General features: G+C 41.4%; 2 protein-coding genes and 1 long non-coding RNA gene across 5 annotated transcripts; 1 reads left to right on the forward strand and 2 right to left on the reverse strand.

Annotated features, from left to right (window-relative positions):
- Positions 1-1,397: 1,397 nt before the first annotated feature.
- Positions 1,398-12,580, forward strand: LOC112225666 (nuclear factor erythroid 2-related factor 2). The gene is made up of 5 exons (XM_024389802.2): positions 1,398-1,598; positions 9,027-9,302; positions 9,685-9,777; positions 10,169-10,351; positions 10,941-12,580. Exons 1-5 carry the CDS (start codon positions 1,557-1,559, stop codon positions 12,189-12,191), a joined length of 1,845 nt encoding a protein of 614 aa, XP_024245570.1. The 5' UTR covers positions 1,398-1,556; the 3' UTR covers positions 12,192-12,580.
- Positions 5,943-8,658, reverse strand: LOC112225668. The gene is made up of 2 exons (XR_002949632.2): positions 7,997-8,658; positions 5,943-7,129 (listed from the first exon to the last, which is right to left on the reverse strand). It is a non-coding gene; the product is annotated as an uncharacterized LOC112225668 (long non-coding RNA).
- Positions 12,581-13,965: 1,385 nt separating the features above from the next.
- LOC112225667 (heterogeneous nuclear ribonucleoprotein A3) lies at positions 13,966-19,201 on the reverse strand. 3 transcript variants are annotated; one of them, XR_002949631.1, is made up of 12 exons: positions 19,104-19,201; positions 18,133-18,255; positions 17,865-18,011; positions 17,560-17,770; positions 17,384-17,473; positions 17,226-17,279; positions 17,075-17,131; positions 16,713-16,841; positions 16,462-16,593; positions 16,305-16,375; positions 14,737-14,811; positions 13,966-14,115 (listed from the first exon to the last, which is right to left on the reverse strand). XR_002949631.1 is itself a non-coding variant. In XM_024389804.1 (11 exons), the coding sequence occupies exons 1-10, from the start codon at positions 19,107-19,109 to the stop codon at positions 16,320-16,322; spliced, it is 1,005 nt and encodes a 334-aa protein (XP_024245572.1). In that variant the 5' UTR covers positions 19,110-19,201; the 3' UTR covers positions 14,309-14,811; positions 16,305-16,319. The 3 variants fall into 3 exon arrangements, 2 of the variants coding, with proteins under 2 accessions (XP_024245572.1, XP_024245571.1); XM_024389804.1 differs by lacking the exon at positions 13,966-14,115 and having other exon boundaries at positions 14,309-14,811; XM_024389803.2 differs by lacking the exons at positions 13,966-14,115; positions 14,737-14,811 and adding an exon at positions 15,473-16,189.
- Positions 19,202-20,400: the final 1,199 nt, after the last annotated feature.

Genomic DNA, 20,400 nt, shown 5'->3' on the forward strand with positions numbered 1-20,400 from the left:
ACATTTGACCAGTAGTGTATATAGGGCAGCGCTCTCTAATGTGCTAGTGTTGGCTATTTAACAGTTGGATGGCCTTGAGATTGAAAAACAGCTACTATCTCTCGGTCCCAGCTTTGATGCACCTGTACTGACCTTGCCTTCTGGATGATAGTGGGGTGAACAGGCAGTGGCTCAAGTGGTTGTTGTCCTTGATAATCTTTTTGGCCTTCCTGTGACATCGGGTGCTGTAGGTGTCCTGGAGGGCAAGTAGTTTGCCCCCGGTGATGCGTTGGGCAGACCGCACCACCCTCTGGAGAGCCTTGCGGTTGAGGGGGGTGCAATTGCAGTACCAGGTGGTGATACAGCCCAACAGGCTGCTCTCAATTGTGCATCTGTAAAAGTTTGTGGGTTTTAGGTGACAAGCCGCATTTTTTCAGCCTCCTGAGGTTGAAGAGGGGCTGTTGCGCCTTCTTCACCACACTGTCTGTGTGGGTGGACTATTTCAGTTTGTCAGGGACGTGTATGCCGAGGAACTTGTGACTTGTTAAGCACATTTTTACTCCTGAACTTATTTAGGCTTGCCATAACAAAAGGATTGAATACTTATTGACCTAATACATTTAAGCTTTTCATTTTGTATTAATTTGTTAAAAAAAATGTAATAACATTTTTATTTATTTCACCTTTATTTAACCAGGTCGGCTAGTTGAGAACAAGATCTCATTTACAACTGCGACCTGGCCAAGATAAAGCATAGCAGTGTGGACAGACAACACAGAGTTACACATGGAGTAAACAATTAACAAGTATTGTGTGTAGGCCAGTGACACAATCTCAATTTAAATCCATTAATTTCAGGCTGTAACAACAACAGAATGTGGAAAAATTCAAGGATTGTGATTGAATACTTTCTGAAGACATTGTAAACCTACTGTATATAAATACACTTCGTCTTCACAGCATTTTGCATGAGATGACTGGGGTAGTTTTGTCTGTCAGGATGATACATGTGACTTAAATTGTTAAACATTGGGCCTACCGACAATTGTTGTAATAGTTGTTGTAATAACATTATAATAACGAATTATGTTAGTTAAAAAGTCAACCAAGATGCAATTCTAATTGGCTAATTGGGCTAAAAGGCCTATTCTAGAAACATGAATCCATGAGGGCAGAGATTATGTAAATGTTACTGGAATAAACTTGTATTTTTTTAAGGTTGCATAACAAATTCCTCTTTTATAAACCTGTAGCAAATGTTGCATTGGCTGTCCAGTGCACAGACACACACTGGTCTTATGGCCCAATAGGATATTGAGGGGGACGATCCCAGCGTAGCTCTCCCAGAGCCATTGACTGGTTGCTGCAACTTGTGGGCAGGGCCATCAGACTGCTTGGATTTTTCCGTACATTTTCATACGATTAGAAGCAACATTTCCTTCATAGCCAAAACGTCGCTGCGCCGGACTCCTTGCTTTCTGATAGTCCACCATTTTATATTGCTGTAGGTCTAAAGGATTATAAATTGTTTGTTTTAATATATTGGACTTTGCTTTACGAAGGGACAACTCTCTATTATGATGGAAATTGAGATGCCTAAAATTCATCCTAGTCAACAGGTAAATCATCTTTTGTTATTATATATATATATGCTATTATGTGAAACTATAGCTCAAGGTTGACCTATAGCATATTAACGCAATGCTAGACGATATCCTCATTGTTGAAAAACTATATTTTATTGGATATTTCAAACTATTTAAATAAAATTAGGCCTAATTAAAACTGTTCATATGTTACCTGATTAATAAACTGTCATGTTCAACTCGATGTGCGTTTCCCATACTACTCCATATATTATTTCATAAGATATTGTTTCGTAAGTTAATGAAATGAAACGACTGCATCGTAAATATGTTTTCTTATAGGTTATCATAATCATATTTGTTAACTTCTCGTGTTGTAGTTTTGACATTTGTAAATACATTAGGCTACTACTACATGTAGCTCTACAATTTATGTCTCTGTGCTGGTAGTCGACAGACGCGTTCATAGAAAATTCTGCAAAGTCATGGATGGAAGTCTGGCCGGTTCATCCAACTCAATTCCGTGTGGGCGAAAAAATAACGGTAAAACATCCGTTTAATTTCGATGTCCATGTGTAATGATGCAATTACTGGCAAGTAAAACATATGCCAAGGTGACGATGACGACACTTATCCCCAGACAGTCTTTTTTCTTTTCATTTCAGTGCGCTTGTTTTTTGGCCGTCGGAATCCCCCCATGCGCCACTAGAGCCCCATAGCGTTTTTCCCGTAAAGATGGCATCTATTGGTCTACCAGTAACCTAACGAAACCGGAGTTAAATAAACCGACCATAGACGGTAGAGAACGCGAGACATCTCATGGTCACATTTGATCTGGTTGGGGCCAGTAAGTACCTCAGAGCCAGCTGTTATTGGACAGTTTCCCCATTGAAATATATATGTATATTATCTGTTGTAAGTGGGCGTTCCCTCTCTCGCGTGAGCCATGTAAGATATTTGACTTGATGTAAGAGATTATCATGCTCACGTGAGAGTGGGAACGCCCACTTACAAAGATAGGTAACTTGACCATTTTTTCAATGGTAAACAGCCTCAGTAAGACATCTTTATTCATCCACCATCTTTGGGCCTACTTCGCTCCATACAACTAACTGATTGCACAATCTCAGGCTGCCCAGCCTGAAATTTAGTTTCTTTTCTCTTCCATGATGTAGGCTACACAGGTCCTCTGTAGAGTTCAATTGGTTGTGTCAAATTGAGAAATATATGTTGGCTTAAGCCTTAGGCTTGTTATAATAACTGGTTATAGTTATGTAGCTGACCTTCAAATAAAATTTGATCAAATCACATTTTATTTGTGACATGCGCCGAATGCAACAGATGTAGACCTTACAGTGAAATGCTTACTTACAAACCCTTAACCAACAATGCAGTTTTAAGAAAAAAATAGATAATTTATAAAATAAAAGTAACAAATAATTAAAGAGCAGCAGTAAAATAACAATAGCAAGGCTATATACAGGTAGTACCGGTATAGAGTCAATGTGTGAGGGGCATCGGTTAGTCGAGGTAATTGAGGTAATATGTGCATGTAGGTAGAGTTAAAGTGACTATGCACAGATAATAAACAGAGAGTAGCAGCAGTGTAAAAGAGGACCCATGCTGTAGAACATTTTTTGGGATCTGAGGACCCATGCCAAGTCTTTTCAGTCTCCTGAGGGGGAATAGGCTTTGTTGTGCCCTCTTCACGACTGTCTTAGTGTGTTTGGACCATGATAGTTTGTTGGTGATGTGGACTCCAAGGAACTTGGAAACTCTCAACCTGCTCCACTACAGCCCCGTCGATGAGAATGGGGGCGTGCTCGGTTATCCCTTTCCAGTAGTCCACTATCATCTCCTTTGTCTTGACCACGTTGAGGGATAGGTTGTTATCCTGGCACCACACGGCCAGGTCTCTGACCTCCTCCCTATAGGCTGTCTCATTGTTGACGGTGATCAGGCCTACCACTGTTGAGTCATCTGCAAACTTAATGATGGTGTTGGAGTTGTGCCTAACCATGCAGTCATGAGTGAACAGGGAGTACAGGAGGGGACTGAGTACGCACCCATGAGGGCCCCCCGTGTTGAGGATCAGCGTGGCAGATGTGTTGTTACCTACCCTTACCACCTGGGGGCTACAGACATGAGTGCTATGGGTTGGTAGTCATTTAGGCAGGTTACCTTAGTGTTCTTGAGCACAGGGACTATGGTGGTCTGCTTGAAACATGTTGGTATTACAGACTCAGTCAGTAACAGGTTGAAAATGTCAGTGAAGACATTTGCTAGTTGGTCAGCGCATGCTCGGAGTACAAGTCCTGGTAATCCATCTGATCCTGCGGCCTTGTGAATGTTGACGTGTTTAAAGGTCTTACTCACATCGGCTACGGAGAGCGTTATCACACAGTCGCCCGGAACAGCTGATGCTCTCATGCATGCTTCAGTGTTACTTGCCTCGAAGTGAGCATAGAAGTAATTTAGTTAATCTGGTAGGCTCGTGTCACTGGGAAGCTCGCAGCTGTGCTTCCCTTTGTAGTCTGTAATGGTTTGCAAGCCCTGCCACATCCGACGAGCGTCAGAGCCGGTGTAGTACGATTCAATCTTAGTCCTGTATTGACGCTTTGCCTGTTTGATGGTTCGTCAGAGGGCATAGCAGGATTTATTATATGCTTCCGAGTTAGTCTCGCTTCTTTCAGTGTGGGGACGACGTCATTTATGCACTTATTGATGAAGCCAGTGACTGATGTGGTGTACTCCTCAATGCCATTTGAATAAGACCTGTAGCTTAGCATCTGCTTAATCTGACCACTTTTTGATTGACCGAGTCACTGGTGCTTCCTGCTTTAATTTTTGCTTGTAAGCAGGAATCAGGAGGATACAATTATGGTCAGATTTGCCAAATGGAGGGCGAGGGAGAGCTTTGTACGAGTCTCTGTGTGTGGAGTAAAAGTGGTCTAGAGTTTTTTTCACCTGGTTGCACATTTAACATGCTGGTAGAAATGAGGTCAAACATTTCCCTGCATTAAATTCCCCGGCCACTAGGAGCGCCGCCTCTGAATGAGACGTCTTCCTGTTTGCTTATTGCCGTATACAGCTCATTGAGTGCGGTCTTAGTGCCAGCATCGGTTTGTGGTGGTAAATAGACAGCTACAAAGAATATTGATGAAAACTCTTGGTAAATAGTGTGGTCTATAGCTTATCTTGAGATACTCTACCTCAGGCCCGCCTTATCTCAGCTCACTGGTCACCATAGCAACACCCACCTGTAGCACGCTTTCCAGCAGGTATATTTCACTGGTCATCCCCAAAGCCAACACTTCCTTTGGCCGCCTTTCCTTCCAGTTCTCTGCTGCCAATGACTGGAACGAATTGCACAAATCACTGAAGCTGGAGTCTTATATCTCCCTCTAACTTTAAGCATCAGCTGTCAGAGCAGCTTTCTGATCACTGTACCTGTACACAGCCAATCTGTAAATAGCACACCCAACTACCTCATCCCCATATTATTACTTACCCTCTTGCTCTTTTGCACCCCAGTATCTACTTGCACATCATCATCTTCACATTAATCACTCCAGTGTTAAAACTAAATTGTAATTATTTATTTATTGCCTTACCTCCCTACTCTTCTACATTTGCACACACTGTACATAGATGTTTCTATTGTGTTATTGACTACGTTTGTTTATGTGTAACTGTGATGTTGTATGTGTCGCACTGCTTTGCTTAATCTTGGCCAGGTCACAGTTGTAAATGAGAACTTGTTCTCAACTGGCCTACCTGGTTAAATAAAGGTGAAATAAATAAAATAAATAATAATAACGCGAAAAAAGACACAATAGCACAATTGGTTGAGGGATAATAATACTGTGCCATCTTGCTACCTTGGTTTTATCAATTGAATAACAGGTTTCCCCCTAGATTAAGACTAAACCTGAGTTTAGTCATGTTTAGGAGGTGAGTCTACTTAGTTGTTTTAATCAGATGCGTTTCTTTTGTGAGAAAAAAATATAGTCATCAGACTCCCATTTAAGGGGCGGTATGCAACAAGGTATCATGAAACAACACAGAGGCACCTTTTGGGGCAGTTTCCTGGACACAGATTAAGCCTAGTCCTGGATTTAAAAGCAAACACGAAAATGCTTTTTTGGTCAAGGCTTAAAATGTGTGTCCAGGAAACTTACAGGAAACTTACAGGAAATCTCATAGCTCATGTTGTGTTACTGGCGCTTAGAATTCCTTTGGTTGGCTTGTTTTTAAAAGTGCTGTTTCTTCACCTAACACAATTGTTTTTTTATTCTGTTGTTTGAGTTGCTGCACATTCTGAGAGGGAAGTCCAAATGCAGCTACTCAAAGTCTGTCTGTTTTTAAACAAAGAGATTATTTTTGAAAAATTATGTTTTTATTTACACAAAATTTGCAGAATCGACCAGGAAATGAAAGCATATATTTTTTTACAAGCCCCAGTTCCTTATTTGTAGTCCAGACCTCCTCTGAGTTACAGATAATGGTAGCTAACATGGTATCTTAGTACATTTATACTATTCATAAAGATCAGAGAACTAACCAGTATGTTTCACAAGTATTTTGTGGATAAATACTTCACTCCACCAATATAGTTTTTAACAAAATAGTTACTGAGTTACAACTTGAGGTCATTCAGCTGTTCATCCAAATAGTTATGTCATCCTCTTTTTGAGGCAGTCCGTGAAAGGGGCCTCGAAAGGGAGGATTCAGTCATTTGTGAATGTACACAGATCACTCATCTCTGCATGAATGTAGTGTGGTGTTGAAGTTTCAGTGACAACATGAAAAGAGACTCTGGGAAAATCATATATACCTGTATCTTTTTTCCTCAAAAGGGATTCCAGAATAACATCTTTTATGACACTATAATCCATCCTGTACGAGGAAAGAGTCTATAAAATGTCCCTTGTATATAGAGACTTTGAACGTAGGTCACTTCATATACTATTGTTTACTCACTGTGTATGTATATACTGTATTCACAACATTTAAAAAAATAATTTAAAAAACATTTTTATTGATTTAATTAGGCATAGCCCATTCTAATATACCTACTATTGTACATACCATTTTATTTTCCGAATTTATATTCTGTTTAAAAACACCACATATTTATATTCGGCATTCTGACACTGCTCACTCTAATATATCTATATTGGATTGTTAATTGGACTCGTTCTGACAATTCTTGATTTCTTGTTTAGATTTATAGATTATCTGTATCGTATTTGCTAGACATTCTACTGCACTGTTGGAGCTAATAATCGGTGTTCGTGACCAATATAAGATTTGATTTGAAAATAATAAGGCTTTTTATGCCTATTTTTCAAGATTTCTTTACTCTTCTAGACTGTAAGTTATATTTGTGGGTGGTTGTGTGGGCCATTCTTCATCCTCTCCAGAGCCATAATGTATCACCTGTGGTTTTGTGTACTCACTACGCAGACCGTGTGACTTTAAAGGCTTTCGTGGTCATGGATTAATGCTGGATTTGGCATGACACCCATGAGGCAATTAGGGTTAAAGACTTCTCAGCTGCACTGCAGAGAGAGAGAGAGAATGTTTGTTATAACTATTTCTGAACTTAAAGATAATAGGTCATGTGAATTATATAATTAAACATTGTTTTTGGGGGGGATTTTTTTGTGGCCATGTTTAACACTTGATTTGGTCCACAAAGTTACAACTCAATTACTTCTGCTCATTCCATTTACAAGTGTTATCCATGTCGAAATCTACGCCAAGCCACGAAATCTTTCCCACACCACATCCTCTTTGCACTCCCTTCCACTTTGTTAGTCGTCTGATCTGTCTCTCTTTACATCCTCTCTCTCTGTTCTGTTTATGTTACCCAGTCTCTCTGAAAGTATCATTGACCTTCTTCTTTTAGGCAACAAATAGGCACATCCTCCTTGTGACCTAATATTTTGGGTTAATGCAATCTCACAAGTCCTTTGTGAAATGTTTCCTTCTGAATATAAGGTCTGTGTAATGGATGTTAAGACGGCCCCAGGGGAGACCAGCGTAGTTTATCTCTGGACATTCCTGACTGAACAGGCAGGCAGCTAATAACCTCCAGACTCTGCGAGTGTCACGTTCTGACCTTAGTTCCTTTGTTTTGTCTTTGTTTTAGTATGGTCAGGGCGTGAGTTGGGTGGGCAGTCTGTGTGTTTTTCTGTTGTGGTTTTGAGTTCGGCCTAGTATGGTTCTCAATCAGAGGCAGCTGTCAATCGTTGTCCCTGATTGAGAATCTTACTTAGGTAGCCTGGGTTTCACTTTTGAGTGGGGGGTGTTTGTTTCCGTGTGTGTGTTTGGGCCACACGCTACTGTTTCGGTTTTGTAAATTCACGGTGTCATTTATTGTTTAGTGGTCTGAGTTTTAATAAAAAATCATCATGAACACTTACCACTCTGCGCATTGGTCCTCCGATCCTTCTCGCTACTCCTCCTCCTCAGAAGAGGAAGAATGCCGTTACAGCGAGGCATACCAGGAGGTCCTAGTGGTGTTGCTACTGTATACACCAGAGAGGACATAGTAAGAACTTTGTCTGAACATATTTGTACCAAACATTCCTTGCTAGATCTCAAGCTGATATGGTTCTCAAAATACAGTTCTATGGTGCAGTGTGGTTTATCAAATAAAAAGTAGAAAACCATTTGTAAAGTAAATAATTACACACATGTGCAGAAGGTTCGGTTTTCTAGACTTTCTGGAAAAGTCATCCAATGTTTTCGGCAACGCAGCCACTCTGTAAAACTCACGTTTTTACTCCCTAAAACTCAGTTTTAATTTTAAGCTGTATCAATTAACTTTTCTCCTCAGTGATCAATGATTTCATTCGTTTTTGAGCTAGTGATAATACATTTGACCTGCTGTCCTTTGATTTATTTGGTTGAGACTAATCAAGAGAGTCACCAGCTGAGAGGCACATCTCCTCTGTGGGTGAATAAAAAAATAAATATATTTCATCTTTATTTAACTTGGCAAGTCAGTTAAGAACAAAGTCTTATTTACAATGATGGTCTACCCTGACCAAACCCTAACCTGACGACGCTGGGCCAATTGTGCGCCGGCCTATGGGACTCCCATTCACGGGCCGGTTGTGATACAGCTTGGAATCAAACCAAGGTCTGTAGTGACGCCTCTAACACTGAGATGCGGTGCCTTAGACCGCTGCGCCACTCGGGAGCCGTCGGGGAAATGGAGAAGTGCATCTATTATTCATACTGCTTCTTGCTAGTACTGCTGTCGTCAGACACCCGGAGGGACGGGGCGTGGCACTGGAGAGAGAGAGAGAGAGAGAGAGAGACAGTAGCTGTACTCCTTCACAGCAGGGAAACGTTTCCTTGTTCCTCCTCACCAATCTCCTTTTTTCATCTGGTCACAGTCTGTGTGGTGCTTTGTGAGTTCCGGTCTAACTTGTTGTCTGTTGGCAGGACATAGACCTGATCGACATCTTGTGGAGGCAGGACATAGATCTGGGTGCGGGGCGCGAGGTGTTTGACTACTGCCAGCGTCAGAAGGAGCACGAGCTGCAGCAGCAGAGGGAGCAGGAGGAGGACAAGAGGCTGCAGCAGCAGAGGGAGCAGGAGAAGGCCCTGCTTGCTCAGCTGCAGCTGGATGAGGAGACGGGGGAGTTTGTGCCCCGCCTTGCGACCAGCGGACAGCCACTGCAGACGGCTACCTCCGCCGCACCCTCTCAAGTCATACAGGTACCGTACACACACACACAGCTGTCAGTCACGTCAGGGGCTGGCCACTCCCCTCCCTGGGGGGGAGGGGCGGGGGTACAGCTGCTCTGTAGCTAGGTAACAACCTCATCCAGTGTAATTAGGGAAACACAGGTGGCTTTGTAGTTTTGCATTAGTGGATTTGGCTCTTTAGAAACTGCTCTGTGGAGAGCTTTGTCTAAGGTAGCGCTATGCTCTCTGCAAAGAACTTTATCCAAGGTAGCGCAATGCTGTCTGCTCAAATTCTTACCTATTTTTTTTTTTTAGCAAATCAGCCATTTTCAAACAATGTTGAAATGGATGCAGTGTTAGTATAGAGGGAATTTAGATCAAAACTTGAAGTGCTTTGGATATTTGCTTTCAGGATGTCAGCTTCACTGTAGATGGGGATGCCTTATCATTTGATGAATGTATGCAACTGCTGGCAGAGACATTTCCTTTGGTAGAGGCAACTGAGGTAAGAATACAGGCTTTCACTATTATCTTAAAAATATGCTTACAATGATTTCTAATTAAGCAATAAGGACAGAAGAGGTGTGGTATATGGCCAATATACCATGGCTAAGGGCTGTTCTTAGCCACAACGCAACACAGAGTGCATGGACACAGATCTTAACTGTGGTATGTTGGCCATATACCACAAACCTCAGAGGTGCCTTATTGCTATTGTAAACTGGTTACCAAAGTAATTATATATTTATTGTCATACCTGTGGTATACAGTCTGATATACCATGGTTGTCAGCCAATCAGCATTCAGGGCTCAAACCACACAGTTTCTAATGAACAATATATAATGTTGTATGTACCTGTCTTTTACAGTGTTTCCCTCCCTTGTTTGTGTTGTAGACTACCTCTTCCTGTCTGGATGCCGTCGTAGCTCTAGCACCCAACAGCAGTCACATCATGATGAAATCTGATCCGCCAGCTTTGACCCAGCTGCCTCTACTCACAGCCCCACTGCCCTCACAAAGGACCTCCCCAGATTTGGAGCAGGCCTGGATGGAACTTTTGTCCCTCCCTGAGCTGCAGGTACAATACGAATATTCTACCGCCTCTATGATGTAACAAAGCACTCAAAAGAATGCACGGATGGCAGCAGCATGAGAGGACATATACTCACCTTTTGTTTTGTGTGTTTGGATGGGACACAGCGGAAGAAGATACGACTCAGCTAATGCCACTGTGATCAGGTTCCCACATAGCAATGTTGACTTCCGAGCAGTGGGAGGGAAAGCCTCAAAATGGTGGGAAGCTGCTTGTGTCCTTAAGTAGAACATAAAATAGCTTCTAAGCAGTTAGTGGAGGTAGTAGCATGGAAACCAGAAAGAAAACACTCTACTTACAGTACAAAATACAATGCGTAATTTCATGCAAAAAAAAACAGTCAATTTAGGAATCCCACTTTATTTGCAATATTGAACCTGTGCAAAGTTTCAGCTACTTATTGGGAATAAAAAGGTTTGAAACCAAGGTTTAATAAATGATTAGTAAAAACTGAACACCAGCTCATCCATATGATGGTTCTCTACTGCATATTACATTACCGTTACATCTTGATGTCTAATACACTGCATGGGTTACTGGATCTGTTTTGATGCTTCCTAATCTTGTTTTCTAGCAATGTCTGAATATGCAAATGGAGGACACACGGGAGCAGACCGGAGGATATCTGCCGACTAACACCACCCCTGAGGTGCAGGATCCAAACTACAGCTTCTACCCATTGCCCAACCTGGCAGAGGTGGCGTCAAACACAGCAGATGTCTGCCCACCTGAATTCATCAACACCTTTGAGGAGAGCTTTCCCAACATCGCTCCACTGGACCATCTCAATCAGATGACTCTGAAGGCTCCAGATCTCAATACTCATTTCAGTGCAGACACTTTCTGTGACATATTTTACCCAGACGTTGTCCACACAAAAGTGACCAGTGTCACCTTGCCTTGTGGCCAAGGAAATGGAGGTAACTCATTGGCAGAAATACCAAACAAGCCTACTTTTACACCAATGGAATTACAGGACCTTTCTCCTGGAGATACATTTGACAGAGACAACAAACCTGAGATAATGACAGAATGTCCAGATTCTGATTCGGGTGTTTCTGTGGAGGCAAGCTCATACTCTAGCTCTCCTGAGAAATCCATGTATGGGGACCGCTCCTTTGGTGGCTACAGCGATTCAGACATGGATGAGATGGACAGTAACCCTGGGAGTGCACAGTCTGACTACTCCGAGATGTTCTCACTGTCTTTCCAACCAGATGGCCTGCAGACACCTCTTTCTGTGTTACCTCAGCAGCGGGACAAAGAGCCCAAACATGCCAAGACTGAGCCAGATGACGAGACTGGCCACAGTGAATCGCCCTTCACCAAAGACAAGAAGAGGAGGCGCTCCGAGAAGCGTCTCTCTAGAGACGAGCAGCGAGCCAAGGCCCTCCAGATCCCCTTCACCGTGGACATGATCATCGACCTGCCCGTGGATGACTTCAACGAGATGATGTCCAAGCACCAGCTCAACGAGGCCCAGCTGGCCCTGGTCAGAGACATCCGACGGCGGGGCAAGAACAAGGTGGCTGCCCAGAACTGCCGCAAGCGCAAGATGGAGAACATCACGGAGCTGGAATATGACCTGGACTCGCTGAAGGAGGAGAAGGAGCGACTGCAGACAGAGAAGACCAAGAATGACAGCAGCTTGCGGAAGATGAAGCAGCAGCTCAACACCTTGTACCTGGAGGTGTTCGGTCTGCTGAGGGACGAGGAGGGGAAGCCCTATTCCCCATTGGAGTACTCCCTCCAGCAGACCACCGATGGCACAGTCTTCCTCGTCCCCCGCATTAAAAAGACACTTAGCAAGAAAAAGGACAGCTAGCACTTCTCTGTTTTACTACATGGTAGAGCATTAGTAATAATAATACTATGCAAAGAATAACTTTAGTTGCTTGGCTTTTAAGCGTTAGTAAAACAGCAGAACTGTTATATAGTTTTTGCCTTCTCTTCTTGAATCTTTAATTATATTTGAGTTATTTTGTACTGGTCTCTATTTTTCCCCTGATATTGTTTGTAAATACATTATTTGCTTTTGACATATGAAAATGTGTATTGTGTATATATATCATGTTTTTAGTATGCTAATTATATTGTTGCAATCACTGTTACTTCAAAGTCGGTTTTATAAACTTTATGCTGATTTGCAGCTCCATTTCCTTTGTATGTCCTGACTATTGTGCTTTTTAATGAAATAAACAGTTAATTTAGTCAGTTGGTCTCTTGCTTACTATTCAAATTAGGCCGATTCAGAAATGTACGCCTTTCCTATTAACTTCTCAGTAGTTGGTATTCAGACTAACAGACTTTTAGTGCATTTATGTAAAGAGATCCCTTTTAATTAGAATTTTCTCAATAGACTCACTAGAATATATGGAGAGAACAGGTTCAGAATATTGGCGATTGATGAAAGAAAGCCATGTAAACACACATTCGCCTCCTTTACAGCGCCAATTGGTAGATTTTAAAAATACTCTGACCTTGTATATTATTTAGAGTTAGGAAAGTATATGAATAATACAAAAAACAGGTTTGGAGAGCTTTTACGCACTAAATATATTTGTGATTGATCCTGAAAGTTGCCATATTAAATTGTTCAAACCATTAATTATTGTAAGGTGAGCTACACTAATCTACATTAATAATCCTCACTAATCAAGAAACTGTGATGACGATGGTCCAGTCATCGTGAACCTTGTGCCAGGCTGCAGGTTTAAAAGGCCCACGTATGATTCAATCCATTAAGATTGAAGTAGGCTACATGTCCGAAATTACTGCACAACTTCTAATATGAATCACTATCGCTAGCTATACTCAGGAACAACCACGCGAACATGACAGATGAAAGGAAGGTAGACTAACGACGTGTTGGAATGATGCAAAATGTAAGCAAACGAACACTGAAGTGACAGTTATAAATGTATGTGGGTATAACTGATGGTGGCTACCGATAGTGGCTAATATTTAAAGCAATAAATAATGTGAAAAGTCCAGGCATATAATTGAAACAGAAATCATAAAACTATACCGTGATTTGCGTACGGCTACAGAAGCATACAGCTTGGGTCTCTAAATTTCACCCCTTGAAGTTACAAGGACATACAATGTAAATTCTACATAATGGCACACCTTTTCATAGACGTCACTGTGGGAAAGTTGATATGCTTCAGTTGTTTTCAGCGAGCATAACGTAAAACAAATGTTATATTTACAATCCCCTTATGCAAACTGATATTCATTTACCTAATTCTTATCAATAGCGTTTATACATTTGTAAATTCCAAGGAAGGAGAATGGTGTAGATGCTCTTCCAGTTGGAAGCGACAGGTTGCTCGACCTTATTCACCATTACTGTGGCGGAATTAAGTCAAGGTCAGAATACCGTGGCTCTGTAGACACACCTCTGCCACAACTTCCCATTTCTAAATATCTCCACCCCGGAAAGAATAGCTGGTTGAGACATGCGTTACGTCATGCCCAAGTTCAAGGTCAGAATAGGCATTAAAAAAAAAGTTAATAAAAAGGGAAGTATGGAATATTATGACCTGAATCCTTTAATTCTATAAGGTCTTGTGTGTAAACCAAAACACTTTGAGGACATGGTTCCACCGGAATTTATTCAGTTATGCAACAGTATACTCCATTGTTCAGCTACACTTCAAAAGGTCAGCTGGACACACTTCGGGAAAAGGGCAGCAGTCACTGCACTTTCCTGGCTACCCAAGGCTCCTTGATCCGGCCACTTTCTTCTGTAGCGAATGACAGAGCAGCGGAAGAATAAATGAGTAGTCCGCTAGCACTGCGCATTGTATCTGCAGTTCCAGGCCTTTTCACAAACATTACATTTGAACGCCAAACCTTCTCCACCCTCTATTCAGAATGCTGTGTGAGGCGAACAAAACAACTATCAACTATTCATACATCAAATAAATCAGTCGTTCCTTTGAGAGATGTCTTTATTCAATAAACACATTTATTTAATAGACATGCATAAGTATGACTTTTTTCTAACTATAATAAATTGTCTAACCAGGGGTTGAAAAATCACCATCCTTAATTTAGCTACTTTTTATTATTACTATTAAAAGCTATACATTAAAATTGAATAAAAACTACAGATAAAAAATATCAAGGACATCTATAGGGGTGTAAGTTTGAATGAATTGAAGCATGTTCTCTGCAGACCTCCAGAGATCTGTGAGCTGTGCAAGGAACTCATGAGATCCTTCAAAATGATCTTAATTAAACTGAGTGAATGGTACGCTTTGACTCTCGAAAGGGATTAGACTCAATAGCATTTGTTCTACCTTATACGTGTTAGTGTCTTACATAGCCTTACTGTATACTTTTGAGAAATACTTAAGTCTTACCCATCCAGAAATCTCCATGTAATCCTGTCATTAGAGATTTTCAGCCTTTAATAGTCGTAATGCTTCTTTCCCGATCTGTAAATCAAGCAAAGTGGTTACTCTTACCCACTCCATCTTTACGTTACCACTGCTTGTGAAATACTCACTTCCCTTTCCCCCTTGTAAGGTCTGACAGCTAAATAAGAACTTCCTGGTAATCTGTCGTATCTGACTCAACAGGATGTCCCAAGTGTCCAGGAACTCTAGTTAGTCTTTCTTCACTAGCATCAGCTGATCTTGAAAGGTATAGCTGAAAGGTATAGCCTTGAGAGGCTGACGCTCACTACCAGGCAAGACAATGCAAGCTTTTCTCCAAGGGTGCGGCTCTCGGTACTGCCTTCTCTTTCCTCTCACAACATGCTGACTTGTCCACTGTGCTGGGGCTGAAGAGGTCCTGTCTGACAAAGTCATTTGCAATGTTCCATGCTGATCTGCTGAGGCTCAACTGAAGTGGCTTGTAGCTGTAACAATCCTACTAGTGCAATGCTGGCTAGGTGATGTGTGCACCTCACCCTAGGACTAGCTAAAACTCCCTTTCCCATCCAGCCAGATTAATTTTTTGTTTTACATTTCAAGGAAGTTCAGAGAAAACAAAACTTTTGAGGGTATTGATTTGCAACACCTGATTAGTGATGACGGACACAAAAATAATCCAATCCTTCAATCTTTCTCTGAGCCAATGATGCACTATACTTCATAAGACTTTACTACACAACTTTATTTAACTTTTTTTTTCCACTTGTCAAAAATATTTTTTTTTAACAATCTAGAATTGAGTTTACTGCATACAAGTAGTGTAAAACATTTCCTCAAATTGTTGTCTGCACTAATTATAACCACTTTTGTTACACTAATGAAATTACTGAAATACATACTGTTCTTGAAATACAAATAATAATACACTTGATACGGAAACTTGCAATCATATTAACTTCAAAGAGAGGGGGAAAAAAAGGACAGCTCTAGCCAATTTGAGGGCCTGATACGTCTACGCCCCTTTGACAGAACCAAGTTCTTCAAAAGATGACAAGACCAGAGAAAATCTATCAATCTACAGCAAAAATAACGTAGGAATATTCAAAACGGACTGGAGTTAGGAGTAAAAAATTATATATTAAAAAAAAGAAAAACACTTTCTGATTCCACAGGCACAATACATACACTTCCGATGCACAAAAGGAAAAAATATAAAGTGGGGGAACATCTACCACAAATAAAGAAAGGTACTAGCTACACTCTTGCACTTTGTAGCTTGTGTAGCCTTTTTTTTTTAGTATTAGTCTCCCGTTATAGCTGCAGTAACTTTCTGACTTCTGTTCCTTTAAATGCTTTCAGACGACTGCCTAAAAGTACAGTAACCTGCAGCTTTCCTGGCAAATCCTTGCTCATCTCCTCTCCTGCTAAGAACTGTAGCCTGTTGAATGGATACAGGATAAAACAAAAATTGTTATTCTAGTGTTGCGTGGGCTCACACTGTACTATAACAGTCAGGTATGCAGAGTATTTAAAATAATAAATATGGAACATACCCTAGTGTCATAGTATCAATAGCGCTGTGAGCCGTAGCCACCCCCACTTCCATTGCCTGAGCCATAGCCACCTGGAATGAACAACGATTGGCAGATGAATGTTGTGTCATCAGACAGCACAACATTCACATCCAGCTCAGGGGAGATAAATACTCACCTCCATAGGGGCTAGTAGAGTTTCTGCCACCAAAGTTGTTTCCCTTCATGGGGCCATAGCTGGATTGCTGTCCTCTGTAGTTACCAAAGTCATTGTAATTTCCACCACCTCCTCCTCCACCACCAAAGTTTCCTAGCAGTCAGATATTTGTTTTTAGAAGGTCAGACATCAAATCCAATTATTGTGAGTGCAACTCAAAAAATCAATCACGAGCCAAGACAATAAATCCTGGCTAAAATAGGCGTTTGTACCTCCCAAGTTGCCTCCGTCATTGTAGTTATCATATCCTCCTCCCTGGTTTCCATACCCAGGACCTCCTCCCCCATAACCCCCCCCACCACGTCCAGCTCCGTAGCTAGGACCTCCACTATAGTTCCCACCTGCACAGAACAGGTTACAAAACAGTGTCTCGGATCAGAACAGGTTACAAAACAGCATGTCTCAGATCAGAACAGGTTACAAACAGACCACTCAGATCAAGTTACAAACTGACCAGTGAGATCAGAACAGTGACCAAAAGCAGCGCACTCAGATTAGAACAAGCTCTCTTCAAGTAATGCATCTTTAAATCCTCCCTCATCTGATTATCCACTAATGGTAGAGAAATGTTTACCATCTCCCCCATATCCATCCCCTCCTCCATAACCTCCTCTTCCTCCACCGTAGCCTCCTGTAACACAAGATAATTATGTTTACATGTATTGTGTGATTACTGTTCTTATGTTCCAAATTTATCCTCATATCAAAATGTAAAAAGTGCTTACCTCGTCCAAAGTTGCCACCTCTACCCATGAAGTTCCCAGAGCCACCACCCCCACCTAAAAATAAAATGCCAATATTGACAATGAAGCGCATTCTATATGTTTCTCTAAAACAGTCACGCAATTTTACATTCAGTATAAAGACAGGTTATTATTCTTACTCCTCTGATTGGACGCTTCCATCATTTCCTGTTTTGAAAGTGCTTTTCTGACTTCGCAGTTGTGTGTGTTTATTGTGTGGTATTTTTGAGCTGAAAGGAAAACAATGGGGAATACTTAGCAAACAGAATGTTTACTGATGTTTAAAACTACAAAGCTGCAACAACCACATACATACCAACAATTTTATCCACAGTGTCATTGTCATCAAATGAAACAAAGCAGAATCCCCTCTTCTTCCCAGTTGCGCGTTCCTCCATAATGTCAATGGTCTCGATCCTCCCGTAGGTCTCAAAGTACTCTCTGATATGGTCCTCCTCGGTGTCCTCCTTGATACCCCCAACAAAGATCTTCTTCACCCTCAGGTGGGCACCTGGTCTGTTGGAGTCCTGTGACAGACAAGAAGCGCTGGGCAGTGAGCACACACCGGTCAACACCTGCACAACAGCAAATGCACCTGAATGTGAAGCAGAGTTCGCTTACCTCTCTTGACACAGCCCTTTTAGGTTCGACAACACGCCCGTCCACCTTATGAGGGCGAGCTGCCATGCAGGCATCCACCTCCTCCACACAGGAGTATGTTACAAAGCCGAACCCTCTCGAGCGCTTGTTGTTTGGGTCCCGCATCACCTACATGAAACCACCGTATTAGCATACATTACTTGGAACAATTTGGTGGGTCTCCAAGAAATACATTGTAAATGCTGGACACTTTTTAATTAAATCAAATGCGAGTGAAATGCATACGTACCACACTATCTGTGAGGTTTCCCCATTGTTCAAAATGGATCCTTAAACTTTCCTCAGTGGTTTCAAAACTGAGGCCCCCAATGAACAGCTTCCTGAGCTGTTCAGGCTCCCTAGCTTCATGACCCTGTTGAATTATTCAAAACAGGAATGTATGTCACACATAACAATGCAACTCTACAGACAACAGCATACTATCTTTTAACAAAACAATTGTACAGTACAAGAGTCCAATATATAAGTGTAAATGTTCTAAATGTCACACCATCCCAAGGCAGACCTACTGCATTAGAATGCATTGTGCCAACCAGGCTGTTTAAATGGTTACAGGCATTGAGAAAATTATATAATGTTATGGGTTACGGGGGGGGGTACAGTAATCAGCTCTGCCCAGTGCCCAACAGCAAGACAGACTTAGCTGATAAACCCCCCCCACAGAAAACATTTTAGGAGAGATAGTGTAATTATCTCATTAGCCACGACTCTATAACATTCTTGGGGAAACAACAATTCGCCATTTTGAAAATATTATTTAATATACTTTATAATGCAAATACCAATATTTGGTGTGTAAATTCATTTTTCAAGTTCACTGCATGTCGTACTACTATGTATAGGCGTAGCCTGTCCTACATTTTAAGGCCTATAACGTTATTATACCGGTAACTATGTATCCCAACAATACATTTATGCACTCGTCTACAAACCAAAATGTATGCAACATTGAAACCGTAGCACTACATGACAGGCATGATGCAATTTGATGGCCAAACGTTCAGAGACGCAGCTGTGCTAGTTAGTTAGCTAACGTTGCTTCCTCAAAAATGCGGTTAGAATGCGCACATTTTTTGTTGTTGCTGTAACATGATTAAAAAAAATCGGTTTGCTCTAAATACACTTCACTTTACACTCTGTTACGTCCAACTCAAATATACAGAAATTGATAAACATGCAATACGTGTTTAACATCATCACCTCCATTTCGCAGCGTATATTCTCCTTGGTTCTGAGAAGAAAGGAAGCTACTGTACCACGTGATTAGAAGTCTGCGCATGTGCAGCGGTTATAACTGATCCAGGGTCAGTTCTTGTCGTTTACCAGAATAAACCGGATAGGCAAGCTGATTTAAAGTCATTTCAGTATGTTTAGAAACTGTGGTCAGTTGTTTATAGAGAGCAATAGTAATAGGGTCTTGTTGTAGGAACTAACTGCGCCTTTCTTTATACCTGAGTGACTCTGCCATGGCTCGTTGGCCAATGCCTTTGGGAAAATAATGGGGTTTTGGATGAACGCCGAACATAACATCTGTGGTTAACACAGGTTTAGGAGGTTTATACGTTTTATTCTATGATATAATCTTCATCAACTAATGTCACTTTTGGTGAATTAAAATAATAATAAAATAAGCACATTTAGGCATCATAATCCATAAAGGTAATGTTAACCATTTATCACAAACACCATTCTTTCCCCCATAGGAATGGCTGAAGGAACCAGAGGTAACTCCGAAGATAGAACAATTAGACAGATATTTCACCAGATGTATAAATATGAAGCATCTTTTTAGCTTTTCCAAATATGGTAGTGAGAGGAAGCCCACTGGCAGGCAGTGGGAGAATATTTTATATATTTTTATTTAACCTTTATTTAACTAGGCAAGTCAGTTAAGAACAAATTCTTAGTTACAATGACGGCCTAGCCCGGGCCAAACCCAATTGTGCACCACCCTATGGGACTCCCAATCACAGCCAGTTATGATACAGCCTGGAATTGAACCAGGGTCGGTAGTGACACCTCTAGCACTGAGATGTAAATGCCTTAGACCGCTGCGCCACTCTGGAGTTCCAAAATGGAACAAGATTGATTTTGGCCGACATTCTGCATATTTTTCATCGTATTTTTGATCTCAATACAGTTTTCTGTTCCCAAAAATATAATATGTTATGAACAGAGTGTACTAAAGAGAATTGAGTTATTGCACATGCGCACTTCACAAACGAAAATATGCAGATGAAGGCTACAACGCGCCAATCGGATCTCACTCGCTCGTGCTTGACTCTGCCCACCTCCTTGCTTGTTCTGGCCACTATGACCCATTTGTTCCCGTTGGAAACGACAGGCTGTGGTCTATCTGGATTTAGTTATACAAATCTTTGATAACTCTTTCCGTTTTTTTAGGACTACAAGCTGGCGATACCCCAGGGTCGTCACTAGTTACCACAGCCACAAAGTCATAAACCCCGCCTATTTCTAAATGTATCTTCGTAAAATC

The sequence above is a fragment of the Oncorhynchus tshawytscha genome, linkage group LG26 (genome assembly GCF_018296145.1).
Source record: "Oncorhynchus tshawytscha isolate Ot180627B linkage group LG26, Otsh_v2.0, whole genome shotgun sequence".
Lineage (NCBI taxonomy): Eukaryota > Metazoa > Chordata > Actinopteri > Salmoniformes > Salmonidae > Oncorhynchus > Oncorhynchus tshawytscha.

Bases quoted from the DNA above. Each gene is read 5' to 3' on its own strand.
- LOC112225666 (XM_024389802.2), top strand. From the start codon at position 1,557: ATGATGGAAATTGAGATGCCTAAAATTCATCCTAGTCAACAG. The intron at 1,599-9,026 runs GTAAATCATCTT...GTCTGTTGGCAG, and splicing joins AAATTCATCCTAGTCAACAG to GACATAGACCTGATCGACAT. The intron at 9,778-10,168 runs GTAAGAATACAG...TTTGTGTTGTAG, and splicing joins CTTTGGTAGAGGCAACTGAG to ACTACCTCTTCCTGTCTGGA.
- LOC112225667 (XM_024389804.1), bottom strand. The intron at 17,474-17,559 runs GTATGTATGTGG...TTTTCCTTTCAG, and splicing joins CACTGTGGATAAAATTGTTG to CTCAAAAATACCACACAATA. The intron at 17,132-17,225 runs GTAAGCACTTTT...CTTGTGTTACAG, and splicing joins AGGTGGCAACTTTGGACGAG to GAGGCTACGGTGGAGGAAGA.